At 42.5% G+C, this 19,119-nt stretch overlaps 1 protein-coding gene across 4 annotated transcripts in view; it reads left to right on the forward strand.

The window, feature by feature from the left end:
- Positions 1–19,119, forward strand: part of DMD (dystrophin) — a 2,077,064-nt gene that overhangs the window by 1,931,925 nt on the left and 126,020 nt on the right. For 2 of the 4 annotated variants that reach the window (XM_044911938.1, XM_021677955.2), the window contains exons 1-2: positions 2,002–2,021; positions 7,629–7,690. In XM_044911938.1, the coding sequence (XP_044767873.1) occupies positions 2,002–2,021; positions 7,629–7,690 (82 nt within the window). Of the gene's footprint in view, positions 1–1,824; positions 2,022–7,628; positions 7,691–19,119 lie in introns of those variants that run through there. The other 2 variants (XM_021677964.2, XM_021677947.1) reach the window with 2 other exon arrangements.

Consider the following 19,119-nt stretch of genomic DNA (forward strand, 5'->3'; position numbering starts at 1 on the left):
AACAAATTGTTCCTAGTAGTTTCCCCGGTGAACAGTGCGAAAAAAAGACTTGAGCATTGATATTTTAGAGAAACGTATGAGCATGCCCGAATCTTCAGTGGGTAATTTCAAAGTGTAAAACAAACAAACAAATAACAAGAAAGGAGAAGCATGACAAAGCACAGGTGTTGCAAACCTTTAGCTGATTGATTTCTGATGTGTACAAATGCCCATGCTGTGAGGTTTGTGTCTTTTCATTGAAATAAACATAAACAGTATTTAAGTGATTTGCCACATTGACACAGAGATTAGTCACTGATTAATAGCAAAGGCCACATGAGGAAGTCCTCATCACAGCATATGAATCCTTCTCCCCCCACCAAGATAAGGACAGACCTAGAATCTGCAGTTCGACCAAGGGACAGCCTCACCCAAAGGGAATCCTAGTGTACCCCCCTCAGACCGTAACAGAAGCTGCCTCCACCACTCACTAGCTCAAAATTGCTAAAAGACAGCATTAATAAGTCTCAATTTATGAGGCAAATGCTAGCAGAAGTGCTATATTTGCTTTCAAAGAGGAAAACCAATCCTACCTACGTGCCCAAGTCTTTAGTGATAACGTTTACATTTTTATTTGGTTTGTCAAGGGGAATGAAGAAATTTGGCACCCCCTTTCCCTTTTGTTCACTGCCTTTATTTTTTGCCTCTTTTGTCATGCTGTTGCAGACAGTAAAGGGAGATTGATGTCCACAGTCCTTTTAGCTCCAACGTTCTACAGGGAAAAAATGTTGAGCAAAAAAGAGGATATTTAAAAAGAAAAAGGGGGACATGTTTTTAACTGTAAACTGAAGTGGAAGGAATCGACCAGAAGAGAGAGTGAAAGGCAAGTAGTTGAAAGAAGATAAAAAGAAAAGCAGGCCAGCAAAATAAATGGACAAAGAGGGACAAAGAAACCATTAAGGGAGTTTAATCTTAAAATACTTTGGGGACTCTAATCGAAGATATTATGTGAAGGTTGCAAAAACTTACTGTGCTAATGAAGGCTTTCTTCTCTTCAGAATATTTCCCGGCTTGAAATAATTTTGCATAGTTAACCTGCATCGTCATATGGCAAACTCTTAAGATTAGCAGTATTTGAACTGTCCAGGCCCTGCCACTTTTCCAATGAAATGTTCCATTGGGAATGGTTTCCTTTTAGATTTCTCGAAAATAATACCAAAAGCCCAAACCGTGCCACCCTATTCGTGGTTCTCAAACTTCAGTTTGCCGTTTCTGATTCAGTACATCTGGGCGGAGACGCCGGCATTCTTATTAATCAAAAGTTCTCAGGCGAGGCTGATACTGCCCTTCTCCACTTTGAGACCCACAGCTGTTTCACAAATACAAATGCTTCCTAAGAAGCCCATTTAGCCCAGGATGAGCATAACCTGAATTTCATGCCCTTACAGCCCTACCGCTTTAATCTTCGATTGAGGGAAAACGGTGGGGGTGGGGGTGGGGGTGGGGGTGGGAGTGGGGGTGGGAGTGGGGATGGGTGGAGAACTCTGTGATTTTTCTCTCATTCTCTGAAAAAGAAAACTCTGAGCCCACACACTTAATTATCTGCAATGAGGTCATTTGCACGTAGGTCATTTATTTAGGCAACAAGTAGTCTTGCTGGAGGTTTGGAGACGGTGCTAGCAGGGCGGTGTGGGGCTTTCAGGTCCCCAGGACTACCTTAAATCCCTTCCTCTGTCTGTCTTGTCTTTTTCCTTGCCGTTCTGCGAGGCTGAGTCCCCACTGCCGGGTCTCTGGGAGCCCGGGTTCCCAGGTCGCTAGGTGGGGGCGGAGCCCGGCCCGGCCCCGCCCCGTCTGCCTGCAGCGCCCCCTCCCCGCCCGCTTGCCTGCCCGCGCCCGCTCCTCCGCAGTGCTTTCAGCTGCGAGCCTGGGCGGCGGCGGCGCTCGACTTTCGGGGAGTCCGGCGGCTCTGGGAAGCTCACTCCTCCGCTCGCGCCTTCCTTCGACCGCCGAGCCCTTGCAACCATGAGGGAGCAGCTCAAAGGGTAAGTGCATCACGGCCCTCTCGGATCGCCGCAGTCCGTGCACTTGTGGCACGAGCAGGGGGCAAACCCGGGCGGCCAAAACTTGGACAAGCACAGCGGCGGGACGCCGGGCGGCCGGGCGTCGGGGAACCTCCCCCGCGGGTCCTTGCTGCGCCGCTGCAGGTGCGTCCCCGGGGCTTGCCCCTCGGCCGCCGCGCTTGCGGCGAGCCCCCTTCCTCTGGCTTTTGGGATGGGCTCGGAGAGAAAGAGCTGATTTCTCGCCGTACCCAGAGGGGACAGCGCGTTCCCCACGCGGGGATTGGGGCCGCGGGAGCTTTTTGCTCCTTTCCGGGCTGTGTGGACGTGAGCCAGACAGGCTGTTCCTAAATCGTCGCCCGACCTCGCGGAGGGAAGGGGCGCGTGAGGCTTTACCTTGCATTGCACTGCAAGTGCCAAAAGGTCAACTTTCTGCCTGATTTCTTCCGAGGATTCCAACTGACATTCCCCTTGTTGGCTTTTCTACTGTGTTCGTTCCATGCCCCACGACTTGCAGAAATCAGGAAAGAGAGAAAAAGCAATTAAAGCCCAGAAGTCCAGGATTTGACATAGAGGGAGGATCAAGGGTGTTTGTTATGGTGGTTTTTTGTTTTGCCCTCTGGGGTTGAGTGTGCAGTCATTTCTGGATGTCCTTCTCTCGGGTTTCTCCGGGTGTCTGTGCTCGTCTTTAAGCGAAGTTTGTCATTCCAGATCTGATCTTGGCAACGAAAAGGGCAGGACAGTTTATCTCCGTTAAATTTGAAGTTAAGTTTGAAGCTGAAATTGAAAGGGTTCTGTTGCCTGACGGAGGCATAATATTAATTATCAAATGCTTTAACATCATGAAAAAAAAAAAGTGCATCCGATTTAAGTGGCGAGCCAAAGTCTGTAAGTGAAATCTACATTCTTCCTTGGCCAGAAAGCTCCTCTTGGTCTCCCTGCTTTGTTATCCCTGTCACCTCTCCTCGTCACCCCCCATCACCCTTTCTCTTTTGCCTGGATTTTTTTATTTCCTTGTGCCACATCCCCTCTTTGCACGATACAGTTGCTCTTGGAGAAGCTAGAGGAGCAAATGAAACAACACGGTTATGTGAAAGGTCTCTGGCCCTTGATCACCGTGGAATTGGTTTCAGTCGGTGTTGTTTGATCTTGGATTGGACACGACCCTGAAGTGAAATTGCTTTGGCCAAAGTTGAGGGTGGGTGGGATTTCAGCCCAAAAAGCAAATAGAGGGAGGACAAGTAACAGTAGGCACAATCACCGAGGCAGTCATCTTTGGCCTGGCTTGAGCCAAACAGAATAAAATGTTAAATATCCCAGGGAACAAGAAGTGGGGACTAGAATAGGATTTCTGATGCTCAGATTGACATCCGCCCCTCCCCCGCCCCCTCCGCACGGTAGCAGAAACTTTTAACTATATTTTCCCATTCCCACCCTGCCAGTATTCCAGCAGTGCACGCCAAGTTCAACATTCAGCATGCAAATGCCAAGGTTCCTCTAGAAAAAGAGTCTGATCCCCAGATTAAAGGGAAATGATTTTGTGTGTGTGGATCATTGGGCTCCAGATTATATATGAAGCCAAACTCTAATCCTCTGCAAATCGCAAAAGAACGGTACCTTTTTATACCACTGCATAGCGATTACTTTCCTCCCTGGGAAGTAGTGGAAAGATATTTTTTAAAAAGGCAACTGTTTGGAATATTTTCAGTACCCAATAACAGTGGTGGCAGAAGAAATCTTATTTTAATTAGGCAACTGCCATTTCCCCAGCGAGAGAAGTAGAAATTTGTTACTTTTTGTAAGTGTTTAATGTTTGTTTTTAGGAAACTAAAAAAGCAATTCCAATAAGTCTGATTATTCCAGCACTGACAGCAGGAACAGCTCTGAGGCAGTTATAATAACCTTGCACACTACTTGAAACTAAAGAAGGTGAGAGAAAATTTAAATTGTATGGTAGGAAATTAGGTCAGCCCTGTGCTCAGTAGAGTAATGCTTTAGTTTCTTATTGACAAGTGGGTGTTGCCAGGGTCTTTTGTCACATCCAGTGATTTGGTATTTTAATTTGCATCAGGTTCCTATCACGGCCCCAAATAAAAGGGAAAAGAGAGATTATTATAGTTTGTACACATTTGAAAAGGAGGGAAGTCAGAGTTTGAAGGCTGTTCAGAGAGGCATATCTGATCCCAGGCTTTGGAACCAGCAGGGCCAAAATCAATAACATGTTTGAAAGCTTTAGAGAGCGTTTTAAGGATTATTTATGAAGCTCTCTTCTCTGTGTTAATGGTCATGGAGAATTTTGATCTACGTCGAAACATTCTCAGGGGACTGACCAAAGATGTACCCACTAACTTGTGAACAGGTTTCAGAGTTTCCTTTTTGGTTGGGCACGGTATGTGGAGAGCGCATTTCCTATGTGAAAAGTGAAATACAAAAAAAGAGACACTTAGCAAGAACGGCGCCACCCGTGCTCCCACCATGGGTTCCCCGGCACAGCATCTCTTTCTGTGTTTTCTGTAGATTCCAGGTAGACCCGAGCTGCTTCTCCTGGAGTTACCGAGAACTCTCTACTGTTTTTGAAGGTAGACACAGAGTAATAAATACAGCTGTAAAATCTCTGTTGCTCACCAGCCAAAAATGGGCTTGTCCTGTAAGGCAGGATGTAGCTAGGAGTCTCGCAGGTTTGTACCTACTGTTGCTTTACTGTCCATATTTCATCTTTTCTTTCTCTTCTGGGGGTTCAGTATGTCCCACGAGGGCTGCGAATTCACCACACGCTGAAAACACCCACATCCAGTGAAGCGAACATTTGGTTCATCTTAGAGTTACCAAAGAATCGGAAGTCACTGGAGCCGGCTTGTCAATCGTTCTTAGCATTAAATGATGAGGAGATTATTTTTCTGTTTGTGAGGATTAGTCACACCCTTTATTCTTTTCTTCTTTCCACTTGTGTTCACTTCTCTTGCTTGGGTCTGGGTTGCAGCTGAAGTGAAACTAAGACTGTAAAGATGAAATGCAAATCTGTTTTCTAGTGACTTGGCATTGCTTACAAAGAAAAGGCTTGCGTGTTGGAGGGCAAGGAGGTAAAGGAGGATGGGCTTTTGGATTTGTTTGGGTTCCTTTATCTAGGTTATTCAAGTCATTCCCCCGCCCCCCACAGCATCACAGGTAAGTGGGAAAATGAGCACCCGGAAAGGCCTCTATCTAATGACCCGTGAAGTGAGTGAACACAGAATTTTGAAAATCCTTCTCACAATTTTGACCCACTGGAATAAATTCCTTAGAAAGGTAGACATGTCTGTAGATCAGCAGTCACGAGGTTTGTTTTGGAGAGAAGCAGCTTACGTGAAGCTTGCATTCACTCCGTGTGGGATTCTCCTGCCCCTCGTATGCGAGTGAGTGTCTCTTTTCTTTGGGAATTGCATTTGGTACAAGTCACCATGTTCTTCCCGTTTGAAGTCCATTTACAGATGCTGCCTTTTCGGAGCGCTTGTCTGTGCTTCTGTCTGGCCGGGTTGATCAGCGCAGACAGACATTTTTCTGCCCATCTATTGAGGATGCTACAGTCCTCCCACACTTCATAGGAATGGGACTTGATTATCATGCATTGTGTGTATTAAGGGCCCATATGTGTGGACACACGTGCTTTTCCCCTCTTCTCCCTTCCTCCCTCTCTCCCTGGCGTTCCCATATGCGTGGCCTTGGGAAATGACAGAGGCCGAAATGCAGGGTGGTCTTTCCTTGCTGGGCACTTTCCGAGCTAAACAACACCCGAGAACAAGCAACACTTTTTCCATGAAGCTGCAAGCTGCAGCCTCCTCGTGCTGTGCATATAAAGTACCAGTTCCGCCCACCTCTTCTCCAGATCAGAAACCAGCTTGGTTGTGGGGTTTCCTAAAACCCCCGAAAGCATGGACTGCGTGTGTGCGTCTTCTGCTCTCCTTGCCCTTTAAGACTTGGACGTCACTCTAGTACATTCCCTCGGCTGAGAAGCCCCTGTTGTGCTCCTCACATGCAAATTGTCTCTGTGGAAGAGTAAGCCAGAAATGAATGTGTCCTGGAGAGACTGAAATGGCCCCTGGCAAGTGAACATTGTCTTGTAACTTTCTTACCTTAGTCTTCCCTGTTCCATCCCTGTTCCATCCCTGGATGGAATACCAGAGGGGATGATCTTGGAAGGGGTACAGTTTGGGGAATTTCCACATGCTTGGTGACATCTATTATTGTATTTCACAAACCACAATAAGTCTCCTTTTAACTTCCCTTTTTTTTTTTTTTTTAAACAGAGGTAATTCACATGGAGTGTTTTTTGTTCTCTACAAAGGGTCTTAGGCTTGGCCAGTTTACCGCAGGTGGATCCGCATCTATAGTGTCAGCAACTAGTAAAAAGCTCGCTTTTAGTGGGCATTAATTTGGGGGCCACATAATAACAAAAGCAGCTGTGCATTGAGCACCAGAACATGCTGGTCACCTAATCCTCTAACTCTCCCGATTGTGCAGTTAGTAGGGCACAGAGCAGAATCGAGGCCTCAGGTTGAAAATCTGTGCCAAGGTCGCTTGACATTGTTGCCCTCCCCAAACTCCTCTTTCCCTGCAGGCCCTCTGTACTTGGTGCTCTCCTTGAAGTGTCCACATGTAAGCCATTTCTCTTCTCTGCAGCCCCACCTTTCCCCTGAAGATCATGAACAGGCTGTGCGTATGACTCCTGAAATACCTATGTTCAGGGCTGCATTTTACCCTATCAGAGCCCGTCATGTAATCCCCGAAAACTGGAAATACGATGCTATGGGGATTTATGTAGATGGGCCAAAGTAAGGAAAAGTATATGTGGTTATCTCTCCCGGGTTTATTCATGCAACTGAATTAGGAACAAAGGTGTTTTGTTCTTTTTGTGGCGGGAGCTGATAGCTGGCAACCACACTTAGCTGAACTTCAAGAAATGGGAGAGAACTGTGAATGCTTCATTCAGGCCCAAGTAAATATAGGAAAAGGTGGAGTGGTGTGTGGACGACTCAGTAAAAAAAAAAGGCACTTGAGAAGGAAGTCATGGGGAGAGGGAAGGTAGGATAGATTGGTCGGGCACTGGCTAGACCTTAAGCCGAAGTGAAATGCAGTCATCGTGGGTATGAGACCTGGATATGGGGAAGAAGGAGTAAGGGAAAAATGTCAAGGGTTGTGAAAGCCACTGAGAAGTGAGGGGATTTGTTTATTGAACCGATGTCCTGTGTCTCTTTGACAGGGTTGAGTAACTCTTGTCAGTGTCCTTTCTGAATGGTCTACATTGGACAGGTGAAGAAATCCTGGTTTTTGATTATTGATTACATAACCAAGTCATTTTATAACAACAGAAGGACAACCGACTTGTGGGCACCAAAAAGAAAGAAATTCTGGTTCCCAAAGCGTGTTCATGTTGCTTTTCCCTTTGAGGGCGAAGGTAGCAGCCTCTCTGCTTGTAAGAAACATTCTCAACTGCGTGACGAAGTCCTTTGAAGTAACGATGCTGAATGAAATAGAAGCAAACCATACTTTTCTTTCCTCCTTTTCTTTACTACCCATTATAAATTCTAAAGTCTCTCTTTGTATTTTCTCTTATAGCCATGAGACCCAAACAACTTGCTGGGATCATCCCAAAATGACAGAGCTCTACCAGTCTTTAGGTAAGGACATGGCCACCTTTGCTCCAGGTTAAATGACAGGTGACTCGCAGGATAAAGTAGTTTGTAGTGTGCACGTTATTGGTTGTCTAAATCTATCACTAGATTGTTTAAAAGGTGAAAACGACACCTTTCAACCCAAAATTGACAGCTTTCTTTTTCACAGAGGTTCTTTAAAAATAAGTTTTAGAATGTCATGGATTCCTGAAAATTCAATATACCTGAGAGGGCCAAAAGGTCTTTGTAGTTTTCTTTGCTGCATAAAAGGATGGAAAAAAAAATACTTGCAATTTATGGCAATTGTTTTTCCCACCAAGAAAGAAAACTGTTTCAAGTTCTTATTGATTTCTTCCCTGTGAACTCAAGACAGTGCTTTTGCCAAACCACGAATATTGTGGTAGGAATTTTCCGCAGTCTTTCCAGTGCTTGTAATTCTCAAGCCTGTCAGGTCGTCAGCGTGAACATTTAAATGATTTCTCTACTATGTCTTGTTTTGTGTTTGTGTGAGAGCCTGATAGTTTTCTTCCCCCTCATAACTGGGAATTTTTTGAACAGACACATAGCCTCCAAAGAAGAAGAAAACATCAATCCTTCTAATGCTTCATGGAAGTCCACTCTGTACCGTTTTAGATCTTTGGAGAGTAATCTGAAATAAATTATCTTACATAGTAACTAGTTGTTGATTTTTTAATTAAAAAATACATCTTCTCTACTACTAAAACAATTTTTTAAGTCTGCTTCTTTGTGAATGGACGTATTTACAGACTCAAATGCGTAAGGTGAACTCTTTGGGTTTAAAGCTATGTGACAGTGCCCATGGGAATCAGGGTGATCAGACGAATTTTGTACATGTGTGCGCACACACGTGTGTGTGTGTGCACGTGCGTGTGTGTAGCTATTGCTGACTTGCTGTCGTAGGTTCTCACTGGTTAACTAATTGAAATTAGAGAGACATGGGGTAGGAGACATTAGTCAAAAAATTGTTTTCCCAGACTTCTAATTATACATGAAATTAGTTCCTTCTAGAAAATCCAAAAAATACAAATAAAAAGCATGAGAAACAAAAGACTTCACTTGCAATTCTACTGACCAGAGATATCCAGTACATTTCAATTAATACTATATCATTTTAGTCTAGCAGCATGTATGTATGTGTGGTGTGCATGTGTGTGTGTATGCATTGCACACATGTACACTTTTTAAAAATTTCAAGAAAATTGGGATCAGCTCATCTTTAAGTGCTACATTTGCAGCCCTTACAAAATGTTTCTGGCTTACAGTGCTGTACTGTTTAGACCACAGGTGGGAAACTTAAATGCTTATCTTTTGGCAAATGAGAGAATGGAGGCCTCATCTGAAGTAGGCAGCGGCTTTGCTGGGCAAGCAGGCCATCCTAGCCCTGTGTTCTCAGGACTTGTGATTTTTCAAGAGAAATGAGAAATCTGTCAATCAAGAGCTAATTTGAACTTGTCTGTGGACCTCCTGATTATAACCTCGGGTTTACACTGATTCAGCCACTTGTAATGTTTTACCTCTAATCAGAGTAACTTGTAGTTGTAATATTTGAACTTACTTTTACTTAAAAATCTTTATTATAGAATTAATAATTCAAATTTTTGGAAATTTGAAAATATAGGCAAGCTAATGAACAAAAAAGAAGAAAAGACAGGGGCGCCTGGGTGGCTCAGTCGTTAAGTGTCTGCCTTCGGCTCAGGTCATGATCCCAGGGTCCTGGGATCGAGCCCCGCATCGGGCTCCTCGCTCCGCGGGAAGCCTGCTTCTCCCTCTCACACTCCCCTTGCTTGTGTTCCCTCTCTTGCTGTCTCTCTCTCTGTCAAATAAATAAATAAAAATCTTTAAAAAAAAAAAAAAAGAAAAGACAAATCCTTTATAACCCTCCTCTTAGAGTTAACTAATACTTAATAATCTCGTAGGTAGCTTCACAAAAATTTCTTTCTGTATATACATTTTTACAAAAGTTGGATGGTTCTGTCTTATCAGCTTTTTTCCACCTAAAGGTAATGTACCATGGCCATATTTCCGTTTCATTACATTGTATTCTCTACTGGCTTGCTTTTAATTGCTCTGTAATGAGAAACCACAAACGTGGTTGATAAAAAGCTAATTATGAACTACCAATGAGTAGATGTTTGTACCTTCAGTAGGAATTAAATACACCTTTTATCATCATATTTCTGAAGTTTTCGCAATAATTCAAATGTGGTAAACTCAAAGCTGGTAATCTGGCATGATTTCTGACCTTGGGCAGATCACCTGACTTTGGGAGATAATAGAATTCTACAGTTGCAGGGGAATTTAGAGCTCATTTATTACAAACTTTTTCTTTGATGAAATCAATTTTATTGATCTAATTTACGTATCATAAAATGCAGCCATCTTAAATAAATGGTCAGTTCCAACCTCCTTTGAAATTCTGCTCTTAGCTATCCCGGTAACAATCATCTTAGAAATGAACTGGTGTTGAAATTTGTCCTACGGCTTTCAGAACTAAAATTGCCAGTGTTTTTTATTATAATCAGATGTTACTTAGGCTAACTTTTATCCAAATGGAGACTCATCTGATAACATCTTCCATTTATTTGAGAGCCCACTGTGTGTGCTGCACATTGAACATGTCCACAACCGTTGTGCACTGTGGAAGATCTCAACATCCATATTTTACAGGGCAGTGAAGTCAGGTGCAGAGAAACCATTTATCAGAGCTACACAGCTCTCTGGGGCTACACTGCGATTTGCTCAGGGTCCTCTATTAGCATTTTCACTCCTCTCATTGATTTTATTAACTCAGTAAAGCATGCCCACATAGGTTACTGTGCACCTGCTACAAATATGTATGAGTAGACAGTTTCACCTGTGGATAGAGAGTGACTTGAATAGTATTTCTGGAACAAACCATTGCATTTCTACAGATGGTATGGTAGGTTTCTAGATGGTAGGCCCTCTTCCTTTCAGTTTTGCTGGGCACTGTGAAATGGTTGAGTTGTTTGTTACACATGGTTGAGTTTGTTTGTTATATATGGTTGAGTTTGATTGTTACACGTCTATATCCCTGAGATGACCTATAAGATTAAGTATTATTTCTGCCCTCACCCACCCCTTACAGTGTTTCCAAGTTGAAATACAAGCATAACATACTGAAAAGAAACCTTTTATTTCTTTTTAATTTTTGTATATTGGCTTATATTTTTTACTCACAAGATAGCCCTTTAGGTCCAAGTTGCTACTTTGAGCTCTAGAATAAATGGTTGGAAGCATTCATCTGCGCTCAGTTCATGAAAGGTATCATGAAAGCAAAACTGATGTGTGATGGGGTGTGTTCAATGTTTTAGACAATATAGATCTGAAGTAGGTCCCTCACTGGGGCGCCTGTGTGGCTCAGTGGGTAAGCGTCTGCCTTTGGCTCAGGTCATGATCCTGGGGCCCTGGGATCGAGCCCCTCATCGGGCTCCTTGCTCAGTGGGGAGCCTGCTTCTCCCTCTGCTTCTGCCACTCCCCATTGAAGCTACAGTGGTTCACAATATGCAGGAAATATGACACATTCCTAAATATGCCCACTTCCGAGAAGACTTCCATTCTCAAATTGGCCCAAATCCCCAACCAGCCTGTTCAACACACGTTTGTTAATGCCCCTTGTCCCCAGAGCATTCACGTGTTCTCCAGGCACCCTCTCCTGTAGTCTGGACAGCATACTGTTGGAAACCAAAAACATTTTGGATGGACTGAAAAAGTAGCATTTAAGTACCGACTGATAGAAGGCTAGGATGTTACTTCACATGTTATATTTGCATTCTCTAGTTAATAGAATGATAGGTAAGTTTCTTCATTCTTTGTGATTTTCTACAATGAATGGATATTACTTACAATTAGATGTTTAGCATAAAATGTTTCCTCATCATTACTCCACTCCTTAGTGTCCCTACAGCTGTAACGGATTCACCAGTGAGAACCCGTGACAGAAAAGTAACGATAGTCACACACATACCTCCCCCACACATCACACATACATGTATAGGATTGATGTTTAAGTACCCCAATTCCATCGACTTTGTCAGGTAACTTTTAACACCAGGAGATCGCCTCATGTGTTCTAGTTTCTAAGTATGTCCTTCCACAAAAAAAGCAGACCTAAAGAGTTTTAATGGTAGAGAAGACATATGTAACTTTTTTGTTTAAAAAAAAAAAAAAAGGAAGAGATTTAATTTCAAATTATTCTTAACAGCTCCAAAACAGCTTTCTGGAGTGAGCTGTCATCAAATGTTAAAAATATTTGTATTTTCTCTTTACATTTTAGTCTGTGTACCTGCTCGAAAAATTCTAAGTTCTGAGGGCAAAACTTGTCAGACTTCCACACCAATACACAACAGGGCATAATAAAGAAATAATGTAAATGTTCACAGTGATGACTTGACAGTCATTAGGAATTTGAGGATTGGAAGGTCTCCAGAAAATTTTTTATGCAACCATTAACAATTTGGCAAAAGCGTGGTCTTGTTTTCACAAGGAGGAAATCAGTAAGAACAACCTGAAAACAGTTTTCTTTCAGCATTTTTCTCTGACTGCCCCCAGTGTGGGGTGTGAGGGGTATATCAAAAACCGAAGTTTCCCGTATCTATTTTTATGTGGGCCTTGGTATTCTTATCTTTATAATGAGGGTATGGGACCAAAGTATCTACAGATTTTGTTTATTTTTCTCTTACTTTGGGCTGAAGTAGAGCAGATTGTTTCCAGAACTTGCTGTGATCATAATTTTTCAAGAAGCACCTTAGGCTGACTCTGCAGACAAATGTATTTCTGAAAGTTGAATCATTCCTATTTTTAAAACTGCGCATTCTAGAAAACAAACAACAGGGAGAAGATCCTGCCACCCATCCGTGTCTTACAGGCAGAGTGAGGCAAGCTATTACCAAGTACAGATGCTGTTGAGATATTTCCCCCAAGACCCGCTGGGCCATCCATTTGTTGTTCAAAAGGCATGTTCTTCATCATTTCTTAGAAGCAATAATATGGCCGATACGTGAGGTGAATTTCAGGTTTCCTTCGGCGTCTTTACAAATGTAATGGAAAGATTGTTGTTGCATTAGGTTATCTTGGCAATTCAAAGCTATAACTCTTTAAGACTCCAAAAGGCATTTACAAAATCAGTAGCTGTTAGATAGTGATGTGCTCCGGAATTTATTTTGAAATATTAATATAAGACTGATTTATGTGAAGTGTCATTAAATGATAAAAAGCCTGTCATTTTTCTCACGATTTATGTCTGGGGTTCTTAAGTTCGTTGCTAAAATGTTTAAATATTTTTTTTAAAGCCCCCACCCCCACAATACGTACGGCTCAAAAATTCTCAAAGAAAGTATTAGTCTGTCTTACTGGGGATCTCTTAATTATAAATACAAGAAAATCCTGTAGTCCTCTCCATGGTTCCCTTGCGAGCTCCGTGTGGGTAAAAAGATAATATGAAAAGAGAAGGAAACGTGAAGCTTGAGGAGGTGAACTGAGTATTTCAAATCATTTGCTCAAATCCAGATGCCCCGTACAATCTGATGTCTCATCCCAGTTTCCTTTCTTCTGCATCAAAGCTCCTTTAACCACCAGGGTTTCCTCGAGGAGGATTGGTTCTCCTCCTTCCCTGCAGTTCTAGCATTTTTTAGAAGGATCTCGTCCCTCTTACCTGTTGCCCAAGTTTTGCAACCCACTCTCCAGCATGATGCCCATCCAAACCATACGAAAGCTGTCAGTTTTGAAAAAAATGGATGTATGAACGTTTTAGGAAATCTTAGGGAAAGTGGTCCTAAAAACTCTTGTGATTTGAGGACAGTCCAACAACACGTGGCCCTTAGCCTGGCGTCTGTTGCCTGAGAAGAGCTTTATGATGTTAAAATGAGGGCTTCCTTTTGGGGTCCGAGGAGTCTGAGGCTGGTGGGATTCTCCAGCAGTACAAGTCAAGAGGACTAGTTAAGTCCCAGTTAAGAGGCTAAGAGCTGCTTCAAGATACATGAATAGCATTATTAATAAATGAGCACAGCTGGCCAGATAGAGTTAGGAACCCTCCATAGAAATCCTGTTGGTCCTTTCCTCAGTTGGTCCAAGAGGAGGGATTATCTTTGAGGTTTGCAAGCTCTCGCTCTCTGTTGATAGGCTTTCTACATTCCACCAAGAGTTCCCTCCAGAGGATGCTCTACGTTAGGAGCTGCGGGATTCTGAGTGACTGAATTCCTTTTGCATCAGGAGTTTGTCCTAATGCTTTTCTCAGCATATTATGTAAACCGTTCTCAACTACTCAATATTTAGCGTGTTCTTTTCTTTGTCTCTTATCTCCAGGTCCTTAAGTATTAAAACCTTCTGTCTTTTGATTTTCTCCTACCATAATGCTGTGAACTGGAAAGAATATCTAAATGCAGATTCCGGCTTGGGTGTGACCTTGGGCTAATCCTTTGCTTTTTCTTGGTCTTAGATTTCTGATTTAGCAGGTTGAGCAGTGAATCTTCCATCTCTAAATGTCTGGTTTTAATTTAACTCCTGGCCAGAGTGTGGCTTGGTCTCATGAAGGTGATGCCCATCTCTCCAATTTCTCTTGGTCACTACCAGCCTGGAAGATGGGAATAACAGGATAATCATGTTAATAATAATTGTACTTTCATTTGCGTGGCACTTTACACTGTGCAAAGTTTTCAGAAATAACTAATCCTTACACGGCTGTAAATTTGGTCTATAGCTGGTGCATGACCTGAATTTTGTATTAATTTCAGTGTCAGATCATCTGTCCTGCCATCCCCTTGAGGATACTTCCTGTTTTTGATTTGGAAAATAATGCTACCACATGAGTGGATGGGGCAGCTGTTTGCTTCTTTCTTTTTGGACCTGAGCAGGCCGAGGCACAAGACCTGCTTTGACTTATTCATACTGACATATGGGTAGAAGATAAGGAATCAAGTCCAGAGCACACATTATATGGCTCCTGGTTTGCTGTTCTCAAAGGAATATCCATTACTCCTAGCTTGATTTATAAAACTGCTTTATCAGCATAATTAAGCTATGGAATCTCAAGTGACGTTCTTTATTCCCTAGCTGACAAAGTTAGCAGTGGAGATTTACTCAGATTTGCAAAATAGAAGACATTAAGGCTGTTACAAATGCTCTTCCTTTACTTCTACTAGCCTGCTTATAAAAGAAAAAAGAGAAATAATCTCTGTTCTTTTAACATCAGTTACAATCGACTGATTTTCCCCATTTGGAAAATGGAAATGTAATTTTCAAATCAAAATTTATGGCACTTTAATGGAATATTCTTTTATATTTTTCTTGTTCAAATAACTTGATTTAAAGCTTCTAATCGAAGAACATAAATAAATAGATACTTCCGATCTGCATCTTCCGAAGCTGATTTCAGAAGGAAACTCAAAAAGATTCTCTCTCAGACTGGTTTACAATTTAAAAGAGCTGCCAAATTGTAGTTTAGTTGATCTAAATAAGAGGAGCATTAAGGTTACACCTGCAGCTCTGAGAAAAGTGCTGGATGTGTACAATTTTATGTAGCTGGGTCTGCAGAAGACGATTTTTGCACACGAAGTAAAGGCATCTAAAAACGTGTCTGCTCGTATTCAGACACTTCCAGTATTTCTTTTTTAAGCGCACAAGTCTGATTACCTCTGTACGTCTCTTGGGAGCTGCAATTCTGCTGGAAAGAGATTCAGAACAGTCAGAACACTCACATAAAATAGATAGTGAGTTTTTAAAGTCTGTACTTTATGTATGGTAGTAATAAAATGACCTAAAAATATTCTGAAAGCCTGTCTTATGACATAGTGGATGAATCATTAGCTTATTTATGAATTGGTGAAATTCTGTGAGAATGTTTCAGAATTTGCCACTCCACTGTCTTGATCCCTTGCATAACTCCAGGGAAGGCCTCATGCCCCCTCATAAATTGGGGCTTACGTAACTGGGACATACGTTATATGTGAGTGCGTGTATGTGCAAGCATGCGCATGTGTTGCGCACATATGTTTATTTATGTACGTATTCTTCATCGTGTCCATTTTGATGGGAAGGCGATTAGTTTTATATTTTGCTTTCTCGTTCTCTAAAGAGGCTGTCCGTCTTAGAGCAGTGCTTCTCAAACTGGTGAAGGGCAGTTATTTTGTTTGTTGGTTTTTTCTAAATAAACAGTACATCACAGACTTGTAAGTGATCGTGCTGACCCTGACAGGTTTGCGCTCCCACTGTACGTAACTCACCTGCTCAGGTTCTGCAGCGCTCAACCTGGTCTGTGCTCTGTTCCGTGAGATGCGCCCATGGATCGCACATTTGGACGTCGCGGCAATGTCAGGTTGCTCCAAAAGTTGTTTAACGTACCCAGCTTCCATATCTGTGAAGAACCAGAATTTGCGTAGCACTGTTCTAGAGTACTTAAGTTTTGAAAGTATCAATGTCAAATAGAGTGACCTTGGGTGTCTGTTGGGGGGGGGGGGGGCACTAACTAACGGACGCCAAACAAGAACACCTAAAAAATTGTATTTATGGGATCGTATAGTTTGCCGCCTGAGTCAAATTCAAGCAGAGGAGGGATAGATCTTCTTTCCCATTTCATAGACCTTCTTAGCAATTATTTTGGAGGCTGAAGTAATAAAATCACCCTGTTGTAGGAAAGGTTTTACGTGTTCAGGAGCAGGGCTCCTGCTGCCTAGTTTAATGCCTCCGCCACCCATATCATTAAATACATTGTGTAGAATGTGATATTTTTCAAACACAAGTTTGTTTTTATCCAGAAGAGAAAATGCGGTATGTGTGCTCTTTACGTTATGTGATGAATTCCATGGGGAACTGATTGATTATAGTGTGACTATACTGTCGTCGTTTTCTGAGTTCAGGTTGGGCAGTAATGTGATGTAGCTGCAGAGTTTGTTGACTTTGAGACGGGTGAGACATGGATTTGAATTCTACCTCTGCTACCAGTTCTCTGTGGTTGAAGACAAAGGCGGTCACAATTTTGAAACACAACTTCCTGATTGATTAAGTAGTTATGATGATACTTTCCTTGGAGAGTGTTGTGAGGCTTTGAGATAATGTATGTAAAATGACAAGATGTCTGACATAGTAAATGCTCGAGGAATTATAATTGCTATTAATGATGATAATTATGATGATTCACAGTTTATTATTCTCAGTGTTATTTTCCTATTCCGTGTCCCTTCTTATCCGAAATCTCTTGGGATTCCTGGGGTGCCTGGGTGGCTCGGTGGAGCACGTGACTCTTGATCTTGGGGTTGTGAGTCCGAGCCCCACATTGGGTGTAGAGAGTACCAAAAAAAAAATTAATTGAAAAAACAAAATCTCAGGGCACCTGGCTGGCTCAGTGGGTGGAACATGTGAGTCTTGATCTGGGGGTTGTGAGTTCGAGCCCCACATTGGGTATAGAGATGACTTTTTAAAAAATCTTTAAAACCCAAAAAACAACAAAATCTCTTGGGTTCTTGAGTTCAGATAGCGAGGGACCCCCAGGGTTAGGTTTTCAAGCCTGACACTCAAGGAGCCACTTAATTTTTCTAAAGCTGTTTACCTCGTAACCAAGGTACCGAGGTTCACCTGATCACAGTATATCCCAACTTCAGCAAGTATAAACTTACTTTAATCTGAAGTGCAAATTAGAATGACACATTTTCTAGTGTTTTCTTTATCTTCCTCCCACTTCTAAAATAATGCACCTTTTATAATAGAAAACAATATACACCATAACCTTCAACCAGAAATGCAAATGACCCCTAATAACATATATGTGTGTGACTTTTTAGCTCTCTTCCTACCTATGTCTTGAAGACCTTCAAAGTTTAAACTACAGAAGCAAATACATGTCGTAAAACCGCACTGGTAGAGAAACATGCCCAATAATTCATAAGGAAGGAGAAAGCCTGTAAAATAATGTGACACACTAGGAAAGATGCCTGACGTGTAGTAAATGCATGACAAATGGTGGTGGCACTGTTATGGTGGAGTGGGGGGCAAGGGAGTGGCTACAGGGGTAAGGAGGGATGACACCATAAAACGTTTTATATGACATGTTGAGGATTTCGATGCTTAGATTTTTTATTTGGATGATGTATCAATCCGGGTCTAGCCAGAAAATAGAAACCACGCTTGTTATTTCAAGCAGAGGGTATTTCATGTGGTTAACTGGTTACCCAGTGGTGGAACAGCGAAGAAGACAGCAAGGAGCCTCTGCTCTACCAGGGCTGGAGGGCAGTGGCAAGAGGGGGTATCACCAGAGCCCCAGAAGCCAAGGCTCTTTGGGGCTGGAGCTTGAACCAGTGGCCAGTTAGGAGCCCTGAGAGAGGGGCTGACGAGAGGGAACTCGAGCCTGGAAGGAGACACAGCCGCTGCCAGAGCTTTTGCTGAAGGCAGAGAAGAGGAGAAATGACCCAACCTTGCCTCTCCTCCTGCCCTCTGGTCTTCTGCCAGTACCTCACAGTTGGCCAGACTTCTCGGGAAGCCCATTGGTAAGGGAGCAGGAAAACACCATTCTTTGTCTTAAAGAGCAGAGCAGGGAAAGGTCAGAGACTGGATTTGAGAACCAACACACGAATGACTCCAGTACAGGAGACCCTGTGGCTAGAGACGCAGCCTCCCATCTCTACCACTCTGTGGGGCCGAGAAAGACCCAAAGCCTTAAAAGCTTTCGGAGGACTTGGTAATTCTGAAGGAACTTTAGGCACCAGAAGGGCACACTGGCTTCAAAGGAAATGGACCTAAAAACAATGAAAGAGGAGATGGCAAGAAAAAGAAGTAGCCACACCGAAGTCCAAACACTGAGAATAAGCTTCCATGCATTTGATTATAGTACTTGAATTGTTGATGGTTGTTTATGCTGCAGTCTCTCAAAGCAAACTCAAATTTCTTTAAAGCCGGAACTGTCTTCCTCATCTTTGTCACCCGTGCCTGGCGTGCAATAGCCTCTGAATCAATAAACGTTCACTGAATGAAACAGTAGAGCAAGGGAGAGTGATTTTGGTGGGGAAGAAAACAAATACCGTAACTCGAGAAGACAGAAAGATAGAGATGGTGTTTTTGCTAAAGCACGTTATTAAACTGGCAGGATGAAACTCTATGCAGAGAAAGAGTTTTTCCCAGAAAGTAGAAGATAAAGCCTCAGAGTAATAAAAATATAGAATAGCAATTAAGTTATCAATTTTATTGGCAATTTGATATCTTAGCAAAACCAGGTGAACTGCTCTTCTGGAATTCATTTTGTCCTTGTAGGACAAAAGGGAATAACCAATTGATCATCATGGTGGTAAAACCCTTGGAAGAAAGTGTCAATGTGGATCTAGAATTTAAATAACCAGGAAAGGAACCGGGGAATACAATTTGATGTTCTGGTAGTCTCATTTATTCATGGGTTCCTTGACTGAATAAACACT

The sequence above is a fragment of the Neomonachus schauinslandi genome, chromosome X, assembly GCF_002201575.2.
Source record: "Neomonachus schauinslandi chromosome X, ASM220157v2, whole genome shotgun sequence".
Lineage (NCBI taxonomy): Eukaryota > Metazoa > Chordata > Mammalia > Carnivora > Phocidae > Neomonachus > Neomonachus schauinslandi.